This window comes from Leopardus geoffroyi, chromosome C3, assembly GCF_018350155.1.
Source record: "Leopardus geoffroyi isolate Oge1 chromosome C3, O.geoffroyi_Oge1_pat1.0, whole genome shotgun sequence".
Lineage (NCBI taxonomy): Eukaryota > Metazoa > Chordata > Mammalia > Carnivora > Felidae > Leopardus > Leopardus geoffroyi.
In genome coordinates this window covers 56377667-56395869 of record NC_059338.1, presented here as the reverse complement: position 1 = coordinate 56395869, position 18203 = coordinate 56377667, and the positions used below count along the sequence as shown (strand labels likewise).

Below are 18203 nucleotides of genomic sequence, written 5' to 3'. Positions count from 1 at the left end.
TATTTCAATCTCTTGGAGAGGTTTTCAACCTCCTTTTATTACGCTGTTCAGGTTATTATGATACAGGTGAATGCTAGAGGGAAGTTGAGACGTGAGTGCCTGAGACATTGTCATTGATCCCAAGTGCCTTTCTTTGAACCTAAATCTGAGTACTCTTAGAAAATGGGTCAAGGCCGTGTGCTGTCTCTGGCCATTTGCAGTGGAGGAAGTATTCACAAATTCATTTATTGTCCATTTATTGGCCTTTTTATTGCTATGGTTAATTAGCGGTTTAAGGAGAGGTCTTAAACTAATCATAGGAGATTATCTCCCAGCTAAAGCTGAACTCCTGATGTGAAATGCCACGTTTTCGAAATGTACAAATAATTTTCAAAAGTTGATGGTTTTAATCGAAGCATGAGGCCTCCCCTAAATGTTCTTTCTGTTCCAAATCAGTTCCTTGAAAGAAATGCCATAAATGTATTTGGGATTTTTTTTTTAAATCCCCCATTGTGAAATCAGCCTGAATTACGTTGGTCTTAGAACTCAGAGACCCCTATACATGGGAAATTGGAAATTTCTATCGCTCTCCGATATAGTAAGCCTTGCTGATTGCCAGAGGTTAGTCACATCTGTATGTCTTACTTAAAACGTAGACTCTTTTCCCATAGGATTTACTAAAAACACAGTTTGGAGACCGTTGTAAAAGCACGTGTTCTTTAGTCTTTTAAACAAGGGGAGGACTGCTTTGTCTCTCTGATATATTGGTAGCTCATAGACTCGCTACATGGCTTGGGAAATGGATGTGATTCAAAGCTTGATGTTTCAAGGGCTCTGGTTTGGATTTGGTCACAACCAGGAAATAGTGCTCCTTTTTCCGCCTGGGTCCCCGTTAGGAACTTTTCACCTCAGCTCTGAACAGTGCAGTTGGCTGCTGTGTTATCCTTACCAGTGAGAGTCTAAGGGGACACTGCGCGGGTGGGGATGAAATCCTTCCTGCGTTAATATTGGATTAGATTTCCTGCACCTCAGCGGAAGTTCAAGTTCCTTTGCCTCCATCGTATGTATTTTGTATATGGGCATCTAACTGAAATTATTAACGTGCAGTTTGTGTGTGCCTTTTTGGGAAATGTTCTATTTTTATTTTGAAAGTTTATGGAGAAATAGTAGGTACATTTAAAAAAAAACCATAATTCTACCATTTTTACATGACGAGTTTGTTTATTTTTGCCATTAGAGCACAGTATTTTATATAGTGTAGCCTTAGTCTACATATTTTTGTATTCTGCTGTTTTCATTTAAAATCTTATAAACTAGTGCTTTTTACTCATTTCATGGTATACTTTTATATAATTTTTCTCTTAGATACAGAATTTGTAAAAAAAAAAAAATAATTAAAAATTGCATAGAATCTGATTGTTCATATTCTGTGTGAAGAATAAATTAATCTCCAGACAGAAGTAGAATGATGGTTTAAAGCAGTAATTTAATCAACCTCAATGTTTTTGACCCAATGTTGACTGAAGTGTTTCTATTTTGATGAATTTCTAACAGTGGCAAAGCTATTCTGTTACTCGGAGGTTTTTCTGCTATGTTCAGAACCAAAATACATTATGGTTTCACATATTGAAGCTTGGTAGGAAACATGTCTTGTTTAGGAAACATAAAAGAGAAACACGTGACGAAAAGCGAAGGCAATGATAGACCTTTTGTGTTATAAAAAAAATTAATGGGCTATTTCTGTTGGCACTATTATGTCAAGTTAGTTATCTCACGTGTGACATTCATTAAAAGGCATTTCTTTCGGTCAATCCTTGGAACGCGCCTGTGTGCGGCTCTGTCCTTGCTTTGGTTCCAAAGAAGAAACTGAACAGTGGCCCAAGGTTAAGCTTCAGCAAGCAGAACGAGACCCAGTGCTCGTGATCCCTGTTTCGGTCCAACATATTAGGCCACATAACCATATTTTCATTCAAATTAAACCTTATGTTACGTTGGACGTAATAAAAACTAGAAGATCGGGAGACTGTGTGATCATGCCGTTTTGATTCAGGCTCGGTCTCAGATCGGTGCAGCATGCCTACAGCTGACAGCCACCTTCCGGGGTGTGTGAGCCTCCCCTCGGATGTGGCCTGGCCTTGCAACCCAGGGACAGTGAGCAGTTTGGCCAGGGGGGACGGTTTGCTGACTTCCGCGACTCTCCCCTGGAAGAAGAGAGGAGGAAACCAAGACTCAAAGCAATTGTTTGCATCTGGGCAGAATTATGGGATGGGAAGCAGCCAACCCTTTTTCTTTCTGGGTGTTTTTTATATCCAGAGTGGCGGCTGTACAATTTATCATCCAAGCTGGGACACTGTTGAGAGTGAAAGGGGACCGCTGTGAATAGTTACACCAGGACAACAGGCGGAACCGGGACATATGGTTCATCCTATTTATAGCACGGCATGGCCTTGTCCGTTCCCTTGAGCATGTTACAGGTGATGACATCAGGCAGGCAACTGAGTCACCAGGAGGAGGGAAGCGTTCTCTGACGACACAGACACTACTGTCCCAGCAGGTGTCTTCTTTACTCACAGCCGGTTGAGGGAAGCTTGTTTTTGGCACATGGGCCCGCTGCTTAGCTCAGATCTGTTTTCCATAGGCGAAGGAGAGCTTGCACCACACCAGAGGTATTAAGACTCACTAGTCTAGTGGTGCTCTGCCTCCTGGGGAGCAGTGATCGACCAAATCCTAGGCTTTTAACTGTTATTTTCCGTGAAGTGGTCAAGAAGCCCCTCCCCGGAGACATCCTCTCCTCTGGGAGGTAGAGAATGGCCTGGATCTGCAGCGCTGGGTCTGTGGTGCCCATTCCAGAGGGGGGGCTGGGCTTCACAGAAAAGTCGAGACAAGCAAAAGAGAGGCCAGCTATCCTTGTCCACGGCTCCCCTCCCCCGCCCTTCTCCTCCTCCCCCATTTGATCGTGGTCACGGTGCTGCCTGACATCCGCTGAACGCATTTGGCTCATTTCTCCCTTTCACGCTTTCAAAAATAGATCCTCGTCCCTCCCAAGATGTTGTTTACACGAGGGGCTTCATAACGGATTCTAACGGAAGACACTGAAAAGGTAACTTGTCAGAGGGGGAAGAGGGTGGCTGCTGCGGGGGCAGGGTTTCAGTGGGAATGAAGCGTGTTCGAGAAAGCGGGGCTTGCAGCTGTAGCAATGGCAGCAGTGAGGTCCTCAAGTGGGGGATACCCCCGGGAAACCAGAGCCGTGAGCATACGTGTCCCTCAAGCTAAGGGTGGTCTGATGGCCTGGAGCAGGGCTCCTCGAAGATCGCTGAGCATGTGAATCACCTGGGAGCGTGTTACAGGGCAGACTCTTTCTGTGAGTCTGGAGCAGGAGTCGGGGTCTGCATCTCTAACGTGCTTCCACGTGGTGCTGATGCTATCGACACCGGGTGTTCGATGACTGCTAGGATATGGGGCAGGGGTCCGAAGAACTGCGTTCTCATCCTGGCTCCTGCTCTTCCCCAGGCCAGTTGGATCATCGGTCCCTCATGCAGCCTTGCATCTAAGGTTGAGCTAGCAACGTTTCCCTACTGCGTATCTGCCAGGGGCATTTGATTTCAGGTAGTCACTGTACATTTCAAGCAGGAGATAAGAAAGTCCTTGAGACGAAAGACGCAAGGCTCCAGGTACAAAGACGTGTCTAGAAAGAACATTTAAAAATGGCAGAAGGCTCACAGAACCTTCAGTGCAAACTCCAGGCTCGCTTGCCAATGAACTGTGGTCCAAGTGTACCTACTTTAAGAGCTAAATACGCCCTTAAAAAAATCAGCTCCTGAATTTTAAAAACGGAATTAGAAATGCCTATTTAAGTCACGAAAGATGGTTTCCGAAAGGATTTATGGGGTCTCTCTTTATAAGTAAATGTCCACAGGAAAGCTGGTATTGAGTTGTCTTAGACGGAGCAGGTCTACCTCTGTTCTTGCACGGACGAGAGGACAAGCCAGAAAGATGGTCTCCAACCTCCACACCTCTCAGACAGGGTCACACATGCCTCAAGCTCTACAGCCTTTGGAAAAAACCCTAAGCTGGGGAAACCTTAGGATCTCAGGATGACACATGGGCTTCTTGGGCTGACAGATTTGTCTTTGGGGGGAAATTTTCAACAGCTTGTCATCATTTGTCCAAAAGGGCCAAATAGAAAACAAAGTTAGAGTTGAAAATTGAGGCAGGTATTATTCTTCCCCCAGTGCTCCTCAATTGCTTTGTGATCTGTGGGACATAACACCACGGGTGATTCGAAAGCAGAGGGGCAGATGTCCATAAGTTTCCTGGCTTTAAAATCATACCGTATATAGAATTTTCCATGCTTCCTTGGTGTTTGGCAGTCACTAGAACACGTTCCTCCTCCCGACAACCTTTCGGGGTAGGTTGAAATGATCAGAAATGATTTGTCCCCAGTGCAAACAGAACTCGAACCCTGCTGGTGGTTAGCATTCTGCTGTCTGTGGCCGAGCTCCATCTGTTAGGAATCTCCAAATAAGGAGATGGAAAAATTTCAAGCTTGCTTCAGTGTGTCAGGTCTGTGCAAGTCCCGGTGCAGATCTGCTGAATCGACAGATGGGATACAAGCATTTCCTTTTCATCTCTAATTCCTCCATGCATTGTATTTGGCAATGCAGTTTCTTGGTCACAGACACAAAGAACATACATTCTTCAAACCTCAATAGAAATGATGCTTCGGCCAAATCCCATAAGCCCAGTCCCTGTACTCAGCTCATGTCTGCATCCTGTTAGAGGAGCAGGTGATTCTTAGAAGGCAGGACCAATGCGCAGGATCTCTCAGGGTTGCTAAGGAGGCTCTTGGAGTTATCATGTGCTTTATCTATACAAATCACTTAGTTTCTGTCTCACTTTCTAATCTCGGGAAGCTTGATCCTGTATAGGAACGAGCAGGTATTTCACCTTTGGAATGTGCCTATAAAATCTGTCCAAAATAGCTAACTATTCTCACTTGTTTCCATCCTGTGAGAAAACGTTTCAAGGTTCCCTTTTCCTAACACAGAGCTTTATACGTTTTGATGACATGGGAAACAGGTGGTCACAAACAATCTTTCACTTTGGCGGCCATTCAAGGCTCTCCTGCATCTGTTGTCACTTTAGGAAGCAGGTCCCTCCCCAACTTACTTTTCATGCTGTTTTTAAAGTATGACTAAGCTGCTCTAGAGTACCCACTCACTAATTCTGTCTTCTCTGACCTGTCACAAGTCTTGCTTGCCACCGGGGTGTCAAAGGACTGTTCTCTGCTTGCCTCTATGGCTCTCTCGGTGCAAGTTGAAAAATGAGACCCATGTCAAACTACCGGAGGAAACACGGACTTGTAATTCTTTAGTATGTGCACAAAATCTCCCTATGGTCTCTACTTGCAGGATTATATATTCTAAACATTGGTTTAGAGGCCATGAAGTAAGACTGCCTCTGTTCTTTTGTCCTATTTCTTAGGGTTATGGAAGGTGCTGGAGTACGTTGAATCCATTTTTGAAAGTTAATAATTTTCCTAGACATTTATCAAGTGCAAATGTTATCATTTATTAAGCTCCTAGGGAATGGCAAAACTCGTTAATATCAGCTGCTTTTTTGTCTTCAAGCCCCACTAACTTGAGGGCTACCTACAAGGCATCGTCAGAGTATCGCTAATACAGTGCTGTCCTTAGAGTGGCACCACAGTACAGTCGGACAGGGGTACTTACTCAACTCTAGCAGCTCAGGCTGCCATTTAAGGGAAAATGTTCCAGTGAAAATCCAATTTCCAGTGTGACCAGTGCGACATACAAGTCTAATTTGCATTGATTTGGTTTTGAGATGGAAAGTGGACCAACATTCATCTCATTTGGGATGTTAATATCTGGCCCGCATTAGAGAATCTCAGTATTTCTAAGAGATGTGTTACCATATGAAGTCTTCAAACCAGACTGTCAGATGAAGTTAGTAAACTATGATGCAAGAATGGCAAAAATGACTCTACAGTAGATGAAACTGAAGTCACAACTCTAGTAGACATTTCTAGAAAACAATAGTAGCATCTTCACTTAATGAAAATAATCCCCCAAGGTTCCAGTTCCCTTTGTCTGCCAAGGAAAATGGACCACACCTTTGACCATCAAAAAAGGAGGGAATCTCTATTAAATAGGACTTTGCTTGTCTAGAATCTCAAAGGCTGGAAAACAGACTCCTTGGAAAATTAGGTCAAGTGCTTAAAAATGCAATACTCTATGACATTCTACAATTTACCATCAGGGAAGGTTTTTCTTTATGCTGTCTCATAAAGTTTTAGCCTTCTGTTTTCAGAAGTCTTTCATTTTGACTCTCAGTGTTTAACAAATAATACAGATAACTCACCATTTCAGCTTCTCTCCTGCACATGTTGAATGGTACTAAGAACCGTCTTTAGGACTTAATTCTCTCACAGAAACCCGGTTGATTTGGTTCACTTTATAATCTATAACTTAGGAACATTTCCCAAATTCACTTCTCTTTTCTTCACTATTTACATCTTTGATTTCACTGAAATCTTAGATTTCAGTATATCCTAGCAATTTCTTGAGTGTAAGATTTACAGGTTTGCTTAGATTTCTGGTAGTGTTTTGAATGGAAGCATGTAATTCATATAGGAATTGAATGATATGTGTATGGGTTTCGAAAACAAATGAGAACTTTGGGGATATTACTAAAAAAACCTTGCCCCATTTTAACAGGTTATTCTGATCATTTATCTGACTCCTAAGTGAAAACTACCTTAACTGGGGTCCCTTCTGCCTCATTCGGTAGACGGTGGTAGAGTGATGGTCTGTTGAGTAGGTCTAACCTGCACTGATATTTGTTCATTTTTTAACTATGAAAAGATATTTTTAATGGATCAAGAATATGCAATCATCAGCCCCTGCTTGATCAATGACACTGAGCAGGAATCAGTTTAATTATAGTAGCTATTTCTCAGTTATAAGACACACACACACACACACACACACACACACACACACACCAGTGCTGTAAGGATTTTAAGTTAAGGATGTGCATTTCTGGAAAAACCTAGTGATCTGGGACTAATTACATTTCATTAACCTAATTTTCCTGGGTTAATTGCTAGTAACTGAAATAGGCTATTGTGAGTCTTGACTATAAGTCTTGACTATACGGTCTCCCAGATGAGTATTCATGATACAGTCTTTCTATTTGTAGAGTAGCTTTACTTTTTCTCTCTTTCTGGTCTGTCACTTGATCCCCAGAGCCACAAACTCCTGTGTGGCCGATAAAATTGCACTGGAATGCAGGCAACAGCAAAGCACATGTCATTCCATTTATAAGTCTATCTCATTTCAGGCCTCAGTTGAAAAGGATTTTGCTAATCTTAGAAACAACTAGAAACATTTTCATTTAATTAACATGAGCTCCCTTTTAACTGTTTAGTACACAGTAATGAATAATTTACATTCAAGGCTAAGAAAGCACTGCTTTTTCCTTTAAAAGAAATTCATGGATGCAATTAGCAAAAAAAAAAAAAAAAAAACAACCCCAAGTGCACATTTCTGTCTAGTTATATTTCTAGGTTTTTAATTACAATCTCTGACAATGTGAAACAACCTCAGGTTTTTCTCCAGAATAAGGACAGAGGGAAATCGTTACCTCTGAGGTCAGGGATCCTGAAACCGGCTGGAACCTCTGCTGGTGTATCTAGGGGATTTCAACATTTCCCAAATAACTGACCCAGAAGACATCGTGAGCTTCTCATGTACTTTTGAGAAGAAGCTATAAAGTCAAGCCCAGTCGGGATAAGAAGCTCTTGATTTGGCTATACTTAGCGCCACTCACCAATCAAGAATGGGCTACTGAACTGGTTCTCAAGTACACTATTTAATATGGTATTCATTGATTACCTAAAATGTGTTAGAATTAAAGGCCGCTACTCAGAGCGAAGAGGACAAAATGCCCTTTAGTTCCTTTTCAAATGCCTGCTTCTCTGGCTCGCCGCTCACCCAGGCTGGCGATGTAAGCAGGAAGAGAGATTCAATACTGTTTCAATTAGTCGGCTGACGAAACACCTGCTATTCAACATAAGCAGCTTTCTTCTCTCACCCCAGAAATAAATGATTACTCACCGTGTCCAACACAGCAGATACCTCTCCCTGCCCTGTTTCACACTCCCCACTCTCCCCTGCCCTTCCAAACACTTTCCCAAGTGCCTTAGACCAATGAGATCTGGGGCTGTAAGTAAGGGACCTCAGAGGTCATTCATCCGACCCACCTGCCCCCACCTGCCCCGTGCTGAGAATTGCATCCATCTGGGGCACAGACTTGCGGCTTCGTGAAACTAATGCCTGTTATTCTCCCTGCTCTCTCCTTTGTCCCTACAGCGCCATGGCCACTTACTCTGCCACATGTGCCAACAATAGCCCTGCACAGGGCATCAACATGGCCAACAGCATTGCCAACCTGAGACTGAAGGCCAAGGAATATAGTTTACAGAGGAACCAGGTGCCAACAGTCAACTGAGGAAAAAAAAAAATAATTAAGCAGGCCTAAGAAGAAATCAAAAACCATAAGACACCTATCCTGCTCTGTCATTTCTTCATCTGCTGGAAAAAAAAAAAATCAATAAAAACAAACAAACCAAAAACCTGAACTAAAATATTGGGACCATGGCAGAGAAAAGCAGGAGAGGAGCAAAATGAAAATTAGTTAACCAATGTTTCTCCTCCCTCTGGGATCCCACCACCACTTGTTTCTGTGTGTGTTAATTTTGTTTTTCCTTCTATTCATGCGCTTTGCTTTAATATACTCCAAGCTTCTTCAGTTAGGTTCAGCCCACCCACCCCCATGATTGTATGGGTTTAAAAAAAAAAAACCTACAGCAGCCAAAGAAATCGTATATATATTCAGAATCATTGTCTATAGTCTCCTCAGTGACCTGTTTGAACTTCAGTGCCTTACCCTTTCCTTCTTCCCAGTTCTCTGTATAGAAGCTCTAGAAACTTCTGGAAAGCCAAAGTCTTTCTGCAGAACCTGTGCCAGATACGATTTCCTTTCTCGTTGTCTCCATCTCTGTTGGTCACGGTACGGCTTTTCCATCAGCTACTGTTAACCACATCTGGCCACTGGCTTGTCAGATCCAACGCGATTGGCTGTGTCTGGCTAGTTCTAAGCTCTAAGCTGTAGATCTAAGCTCTACTTACTATAAGCTATAGATTTAAGCTCTAAGCTGTAGATGATAATAGCACCATCACCACCGCCCCTCACCCCCATCTGAGCAGTCAGCCACATTAAGTTAAAGATATTTGTTGTTTCTGAATGATTTGCTGTCACGGGCTATTTGTTAAAAGAAATATATTTCGCTTGAGAGAGGGAGAGAAATTTCTCTAGGAAAACAGAGACTGAGTTGTGAAAGGCATGGCCTACATCTCTTTAGTGCCTTAAGGGTAGTCAGATGCACACTTATATATATATACTGTATATATTTATATATTTTATATATATATATATATAAAATATTCTTGCAAGCTTGAGTTTGCAAACTCAAACACTACAAAAAGCAAGTTTCACGCCGTCACCACTGTCCTTATCTCTACAGTGATGAGATGTTTTTAGGGATCTTGTTTCCTTTCTTTCTCTACACACAATTCTCATCAAGGCCACAGAGCAACTGATAGGGCATCTGTTTGAGAACAGGTCTCATTTTCACATTTGGGCTTCAAATAAATCAGAACCTATTTGAGGCTCTGACAGTGTTCTTGAGTTTGGAGTCTGAGCTCCGGTGGAATGGGGATAGATCCTGGTACACCTCATGGGAATTACACTCAGAGGATGGAAAGCCATGTACTTTTCTGCTTCTCCACTCGACAGGAATCTGAAAGACCATGTTTAAATGGGATACTTAAAGGCTTGTCTAAGTTCCAAAAATGGAAAAGGCAACTGTGGGCCATTCTCTTTCTAATACAGTATTTTGAAATAAAGTTTAGTGCCTAGGGCTGCGAGCCAGGACTGACCTGTCTCTGTTTCTTTCTTTTCGTCTCCAGCTGTGCTTTGGTAACTTGTCAGGTGGACTAGACCAAACTACACCACCGTGCTGTGCCTCAGTTTACCTTTTTTGTAAAAATGGGTTTAACAATACTTACCTACCTCACAGGGGTGTTGTGAGGCTCCTTTCGTTTGCTCCTTCATTCTTTCCTGTACTTTCTCTTTGTGCAGCACTTTGTAGCCATGGGAGGAAAGAGACTATAAACGTACACAACGTTAATGGAAAGATATGGTACCTGGAAGCCTTGTTTCCTAGCAAGGAAATGCTACCTTGCTGTAAATACTTACAGCCTCGTATTTGGAAACGAGAAATAGGTTTATACTTCCAGACCTCTCAAAAATCACATCACTTGACCAAAGAATAATGTAAGATGCACAGAACAGACCTATTCTCGACCTATTTTGATTCCTGACCAGGTTGGTTCCAGTGATCTTAGTTGTCAGTAATTAAAAAGCTTTAGATTGGCTTTGGCCAAATATGCCAACTCTGAATGACAGGCAAGGACTAAGATGCACTTTCCTCACACATTTGCTACCCCTTCCGCCTGGCACCTTGAGTGAATGGCGGTAGTTTTTTCAGCCAAACAGCCACCGATCTGAAAACATATTTTGAATGTTGCTTCTGTACTTCTTTTCACCACGAGAAGGAAGCCCATCTTATGCATTTTGCTTTCACCAACTGATCCCCTCTTCTTTGAATACAACCATTAAACAGCTGTTTTATGTAGGCTGGCTGAACACCGCATATGACTTGCTTCCTAAAGAGTCCCTCGGTGAAGTCTTCTGTCCCGCTAGCTGCTGTGGATTCTCAAGATTCAAAGGAACGGTGTGGTCCAACAGATTAAAACATTCTTTGTGAAATCCGAGTACAATCCGAGACATTGGCGAACTCTTGGAGTTTGGACTTTGGGGAGAAGAGCCACAAGTGCGTTTGGGTGATAGTGCAGGGAACAGAAATCACACACGACAAGATGTTGCTGGATGGGGGAGTCTTCGAAGAGGGTGTAAAGGGATAGAAGGTCCTGTGACACAAAGTCATTTGAAGCTTTCATCCTGACACCCGTTTTCAGCGGTGCGCAGAAAACCCCAAACCCCAAACCCAAATGCTCTGTGAAACTGGGCAGTTTTACTACTAGAGCCTGGGAAGCGATGTCTGAGAATGTCCGAGATTAACGATGTCTGAGAATATCCGAGAATATCCGAGATCAGCCAGAGGAGCTTTCATTGATAATGAAAGCATCTGTTATTCAAGCACCTGATCAAGAAGCATACACATGGGACAAGCACTCAGTATTGTTCATTTATTATTGATTTTTTTTAAGGTAGAAGTTGGATATCTGATTTAGAGGAGTAGCCTTTTGGCTCTCAAGCCAGGTCTCAAGAGAGGGTCTCGGGACCACAAAGTCCCAAGGCATACATACCCCTGTTCCTTGCCATCATTATACCCAGGTGCAGATAATACGTACCAACTATCTGTGTCCCCAATCCCTCCCCAAACGAGATGCTGAGTTGTAGGATACCTGGCAGGTTAAAATTAACCAGAGAAGGTGATTGAATAAAAAAAAGGGAATGACACTTAGGGTATAAAGATCTCATAAGAAATGTAATATGTAAATTATATCTTGCTTTATGATGTAAAATATACATTGTTTGCGCTAGACTAGAAATGATTCCTTTTCAATAAAAAGAAGAAGGATACTACTGTGTCGTCTTTTGTTACGTACATTTGAGTCTGCTGATTGTTTTCTCTTCGAATTTCAAAAATACATCTGCTGGGACCTAAGATTACATGCAGGAAAGAGTGAAGGTAAGAGGGATTTGTAGGAGAGAACTTTTATTGGAGTGTGATAGTGTTTCCTCAAAAAGGAAAAGAATCTATTCCTCTAAAGCAAGGACAATGGTAGGAGGGACAGGGGGCCTTTATCGGTATAATGGGTACATGTAAAGTGGAACTTTTATGGGAGTTCACTTATTTTTTACCCACCACTTTAGCGCCCACAATACCAGCTAATGGATGACAAAACAGACGAAATACAAAGCACAGACTTTCATTTTAGAGTACAGAAGCAACAGGGCAAAACTTCTTAGGCAGCTGCTTACTGGGTTTCGTGCTGGGTGAATGGGCCTGGGAGGGAACTAGAAAACCAAATTGGGAGACATGGGTTCTGTTTTCATACAAATTAACCATGAACCAAGGTATGCAACAGTTCAAGACAGTAAGCGCCTGTGTCAAACAAACAAATAGTGTAGACGGGAGTCCAGGAGAGGGAGAAAAAACAAAACAAAACAGCGAGCTCAAGTGGCTGAGGGTTTCTCGGAGGACCTGGCTTGTTTCATCAGTGAATGCTGAGAGGAGAGGAGATGTTGTTGGCCTTTCAAGCCCGGGAGTAGAGATGGGATGAAGACGGGGACACAGAAAGGAGGAATCTGTGTTCAGGGACCATGGCAAGATGGGCCCAGATGGAACGGAGGGTTTGTTGTGAAGCTGAATGGAAGAAAACGCTGGAGATTGAAACCGAGTCTTCATCTTGCAAAGTATCGTGTGTCAGGGCAGAGGCGTTTGGAATTTTGCTCAGGCCATAGAAACCCACTGGAAGTTATCAAGCAGGAAAAAAAAAAAAAAAAAAAAAAAAAAAGGAGGTCATGCAAAAAAATACAACTTTAGCAGGATCATTGTGGCCAAAGAATGAAGCTATTCCAGAGCAGAACAGGAACGAGAAGCAGAAAAACAGCTGGGATGGGGGGGGGCGGGGGGTGGAGCCAAAAAGCAAAGGTTGAATAGGACACGTCTTGCAAAGAAAGAATCAGTAGGATCTTGTGGCAGGAAAGAGAGGTTAGAGTCCAAGATGATACTGGTTTGACACCTGGGAACCAGGACAATGAATCCCTCGGTGGACAAAACTGACAACCCAAGAGAAACAGGAGAGACCCAGTGACAGAGGACAATAACTGCAGTTTTAAGCGTGTGACTGAACTTGAAAACCAAAATGTCGGTGTCCAGTAAGTGAAGATATGCAAGTAGGGCTTGAAGGCAAGGTCACGAATGGAGATAGAACTTTGGGATTCATCTCTAAGGAGGTGACACCATGAGGTACCAGAGCGAATGAGTTCTTCGAGAAGAGAGAGCATCGTCACCATGCTCAAATCATGCTTCTGATAAATGGCCTTTGGAAGTCTAGTGGACGCTTGTACAACCCGTGTTTGAATTGCGTGGGACCGCTGATATGTGGATTTTTTGATAGTCCAGTGTTGTAAATGTGTTTATTCTTCCTTATGACTTTCTTAACAACGTTTTCCTTTCTCTAGCTGGCTTTATTGTAAAGATACAGCATATAATACATATCCAAAATTTGTGTCAATAGGCTTTTTGTGTTACTGGTCAGGCTTCTGGTCAAGAGTAGGCTATTAGTAGTTAAGTTCTGGGGGAGTCAAAAGTTATACATGGATTTTTTATTGTACCGGGGGTTGGCGCCCCTCACCCTTAGGTTATTCAAAGACCAACTGTAGTTTCAACCCAGGGAGGAAGCTTATACTTTGCAGAACATCTACAGTTGGAGAGAAGGCTATGGAAGACAATTTACAAGGAGCTGTTTGAGAAATAGGGGAAGATTAGCTTGTTTGTTATCCCAGAGTTGAAAAAAGAGGAATTGTCAAAGAGAAGGGAATGTTCAATATGCTCAAATGCTGTAGAGCAGACCAGCTTAATCGGGGATGTAGGAAAGGCCACTGGCTGTATGATTTTCTAGAGTACAGTTTACCACGGTGCCGGAGGAAGAAGGTGCCTTTTGACAAGTCAGGGTAAGAATAAGCATTTCAGAAAAACCAGAAACAGCGGCTTATAGGCCCCTTGCTTGAGACATTCTGGCACTGAAAATTTATTAGTAAGGATTCTTTCAGCTTCAGGTGGCAGAGACCTACCACCCGGTTCAAATTACAAGGGATTTTATTTAAAGCCCCCGAGGGCTGCTCACTGAACCCAAAGTATTGCTGGAACCCAAGCAGCTCCTGAGATCCCAGATCCTGGAAGAAGGCCCAAGTCCCTAGATCAGGCAAGATCCGCACAGTTTGTCCTGGCATCCATGAGCACTCTTCTGACTGTGCCCCTCTCCTGGGCAACGAGTCTGCAGGGCCAACTGGACGTGCCCATCTGGAACCTGCACTCCTTATTGCAGACCATCCTTCAGGCACTTGGGATTTAGGGCTCAATCATCTGAGCCCATTTTCAGGCCCCCGTGAACCAATGTTTGTGTGGGTCAGGATGCGCAGATGAATCTGGGATATGCATAATGCAGTTGCCCCCCTTTGTATGTGCAGGTCTGCTTTTGGTGCTGGGTGGGTGGATGGGAAAAGAGAAGTGGACAGGCCACAGGCTGGCTTTCGAGAGTCAGAGCGTCCCCACACTGCCGTGTTCTGGAAAGGAACTCCAAATAGTTTGAGAATTCTACATACAGCTTGAATTTCCGGGTCACTGCGAAAGTATGTTCATTAAAATAGGAGGGTAGAACAGAATTTGTTGAACGGTTTGTTAGGTTGATTTACAACAAATTTATGGATGTGAACACGCGGACTTTCATTTGTCCCCGGGGCCCAGACGCTGCTCTAGTGTCCCCAGTGGATGGGTGCCATACACCTTTTTTAAAGCTCTGTCTTTTGTGTCACTTTCTGGAGATTCCATGAAACAGAAACCCATGCCAGAAATCTTGTTGAGATGTAATTCTTGAATGTGAATCCCTTCTGGCCTCACTTTGTTTTTCCCTCTTAGAAACAGGACAGAGCTCTGCTCACCCAAGACCTCAGTTTGAAAGCCTCCTTTAGTCCTCTCCCTTGAGACAGGGTGGCAGAAGAGTTTTGGACAGTTACTCAGCCCTTCATCCTTAGCAGCATCTCCATATATGATGCTTTGCGGTGAATGGGGGGTGGGGGGGTGGGGGGGGAGCTTGACACATTGCTTCAGGCTTATGGGGAGAAGGGACAGCAGAGAGGTTGGGGAAGGGGCCGAGAAAGAACATTTCCAGTCATTTCTCTGCCCTATACTTCTAAGCCCTTATATCTTCCACCTTGTCTCAAACCTCCCGACTCTGCTTGAAAAACGAGTTTACTATTGTCTGACCCTTGGGGGTCTGGGAGGTTTGGGATTGGGTAGAGATCCTCCCTGTTCCGTGAAGTGCCTCTGGTCATCTGCGTCTAGATTTCAAGGCCTGTAATAGATAATGCGCCACTTACTTATCAGTTTCTATATCGTCAAGTACCTTTCAGTTGCAAGTGGCAGAAACTCAACTCCAATTAGGCTGAGATGGTTTCATTAGGGGATTTATTAGATGGGTAGGGGTGGTCAAAGAACAAAAGGAGGGGCTATAGGAACTAGGGTAGCTCTGAGAACCTCGGGCACTAGAACTGAGACTTGACATTGTCAGAACTCTCTGTCTGCCTCCCATCTCCACAGGCAAGTTTTCTCCACGTAGCAGGCTACCATCCTTCCATTTCACTTTGGAGAAAAGATCAGAGAAACAAGCTCCTGTTACAAAAATCCTGAGGGTGTATTCCAGGGTCCTGAATTGTTCTGTGCACAGCCATGATCCAGTCACTGTATCCTGCAGGTGGAGGCGTACTGTGCATCCGGACCAGGGTGTCTGCCTGTATCGGGCACCAACACATCTCCTCTTGTCCCCATCTCTAGTTCTAGGCACTACCGCAGCATTTGGCCCCCAGGGGACTTCAACTTCGGAAGCCATGTTTTAAAGATGGTAAAGCAGCAGAACCTGGGATCCTGAAAAGTGACTGCAGGAAACAGAGCTGCAACCTTGCTGACCAGGAACCATCTTGGCGTGTTATATGACAGAAAAATAAAGTTCTATCATGTTTAATCATTATACAACCAGGCCTATTTGTTACCACAACCTAGCTCAACCTAACTAATACACCTCCTTCCTCTCTCTTCTCTCTTAGTCTCCTTTGTTCCCTTCCTTCCTCTCCCCCTCCCGCCCTCCCTCCCTTCCTTCAGCCCATCCTTCCTTCCTTCCTTCCTTCCTTCCTTCAGTGCTTCCTTCCCTTCTTCCCTCCTTCCTTTCATCCTTCTTTCCTTCCTTTCTCCCGTACTACCTGCATTTCAAGATGCTTGTTGTAACTCATAGACATGGCTCTCAATGACCACACACTCTAATTCTCCCACCCTGGACATTTAAATATAATATAATATAATATAATATAATATAATATAATACTATATAATATTATATATTATATTGTATTATATTATATTATATTATTATATATGTAATAATATATAATATATATAATATAATATTATATATATAAATATTATATACTTATATAGCATCTTGTGCCTTTTGGATTACCCCTAATAAAGTAATTGTAAATAATGTAATAGTAAATGAATACATGAAATAACACTGTCAAAAAATTAACGCCTGACGCTCTGGACTTCCTAGAAAATGTTATTCTAGTTATAAAAAAGGAGCATTCCTGAAAGGAAGATAGCCAGGTCATCTACAAATTGAAGGCATCTGAAAACTACTTCTTAGAGTCATATATTTATTTGCTTAGTGTCACTCAGTTAAGAAGAGGTAAATCAAGGCTGGCAAAACCAGACAGCTAGAGAAACTCACCCATGTGTACAGGAAGACATGAATGAAAATGTTCATTGCAGAATGGCTTGTCATAACAAAATTTTAGAAACAAATGAAATGTCCATCAACGGGAGAATAAATAAACTGTGATATGTTCATATAATGAAATACTATTCAGAAATAAAAAATGAATGAACCATGGCTACACATATCCACTTGGATCCTTCTCAGAAACATAACTCTGAGGGGAAAAATAAGTTGCAGAAAGCTGTATGACCATATTTCCATGAAGCTTAAAAATGCACACTAAAATCATGTATTGTTTGTAAACACAAATGTAAGTGGCAAAAATGTAAAAAGACGCGTAAGAGTGAAAAACAATTTCAGAATAATAATTTCAGAAAAGCAATTTCTGAGTAAGGAGGTAGAGAGATACACTGGGTCCTTCAAACACATCTGAAATATCTTATAAAAAATACGAGAAGCCAATATGACAAGTCTTAAAGTTTAACAAAAGCTGTGTGGTAAGTACAACATGTTCATGATGTTGATCTCTGTACTTTTCTGTGCATATCATGTTTCAAAATTTGTTAAATGTGGAGAGAAAAGAATGGGCATGTATATCTTACCTCCTCGGCAGGAGAAGATGGGAGACTGAGGTGGGTGTGTTTGTGTAATTCTAGACTTTGCTGTAGCCAAGTGGGGAGGAAGAATGTTATATTTTTTAGAAGACAAAAAAAAAAAAAAAATCCTGCATATATCTTAACTCACCCAATCAAACTTCTAGGCATTGAAGAGTCAATGGCTCTGAAAGATTTCTGCCAAAAACATCTCCCTCAGTTTACTATTGTACCTAAATTTGTGCTTTCAGAATATGAGTTTCCAGGATCCATTATCTGGTCTCTATCAGGTGACCCATACCTTGAAGTTATTATTAGCCATCGTCATTCCTGCATGATCTTGAAAGAATAGAACATAGTTTTGATACGTGGAATGGGGGAAAAGAGAGGTATGTGTGTAGGGTCTGAGAATCCTGTTGCAGAATTGCAAACATTGAGGAGAACTCTACAGAGGGGAATTTGAGGGGATAACGGGATGTAATGAGACAACACAGACCTTGTTTCCGGTCCCTGCCTGGTTACTTATTTGCAGTGTGATCTTGGGAAGTTGCTTATCCCCTCTGTGTCTTTTTTCTTCTTTTGTACAATGATACCTACCTCACAAACTAAGACAACATACATAAAGCATTAGCATCCTACTGGAATCCCCTTGTGGATTTCCTTTCCCTTCTATGTTATCGAGGGGCAACTCAGAAACAGCGAAAAGAGTCCTGAAAAGGTCAGGAAGCCCAGGCTTTCTGTGTGGCATGAAAGCAGAAGGAATTTAAAGATGAGGGAAGTGTGGCAGCAAGAGGAGGAGGAAAAATGTAGAAAGGAAAAGAGGGAACATATTGCATAGAATATGGGCGACCTCACTGTTCTTCCCACAAGTATACACAAGATGGTTTTCCTGTTGCCTAGCTACTCTTAAAATTGAGGTGTTTTTACAGGCAGTAATTTCTTTGACATTGACTTCTTTCTAGAC

General features: G+C 42.5%; 1 protein-coding gene across 3 annotated transcripts in view; it reads left to right on the top strand.

Annotated features, from left to right (window-relative positions):
- PRRX1 (paired related homeobox 1) overlaps positions 1-15904 on the top strand; it is an 80937-nt gene extending 65033 nt beyond the window's left edge. The window contains exons 4-5 of one of the 3 annotated variants that reach the window (XM_045452965.1): positions 3008-3079; positions 15710-15904. In XM_045452965.1, coding sequence (XP_045308921.1) covers positions 3008-3062 — 55 coding nt within the window. In that variant the 3' untranslated portion in view covers positions 3063-3079; positions 15710-15904. Of the gene's footprint in view, positions 1-3007; positions 3080-8372; positions 11731-15709 lie in introns of those variants that run through there. The other 2 variants (XM_045452964.1, XM_045452963.1) reach the window with 2 other exon arrangements.
- The last annotated feature ends 2299 nt before the right edge of the window (positions 15905-18203 follow it).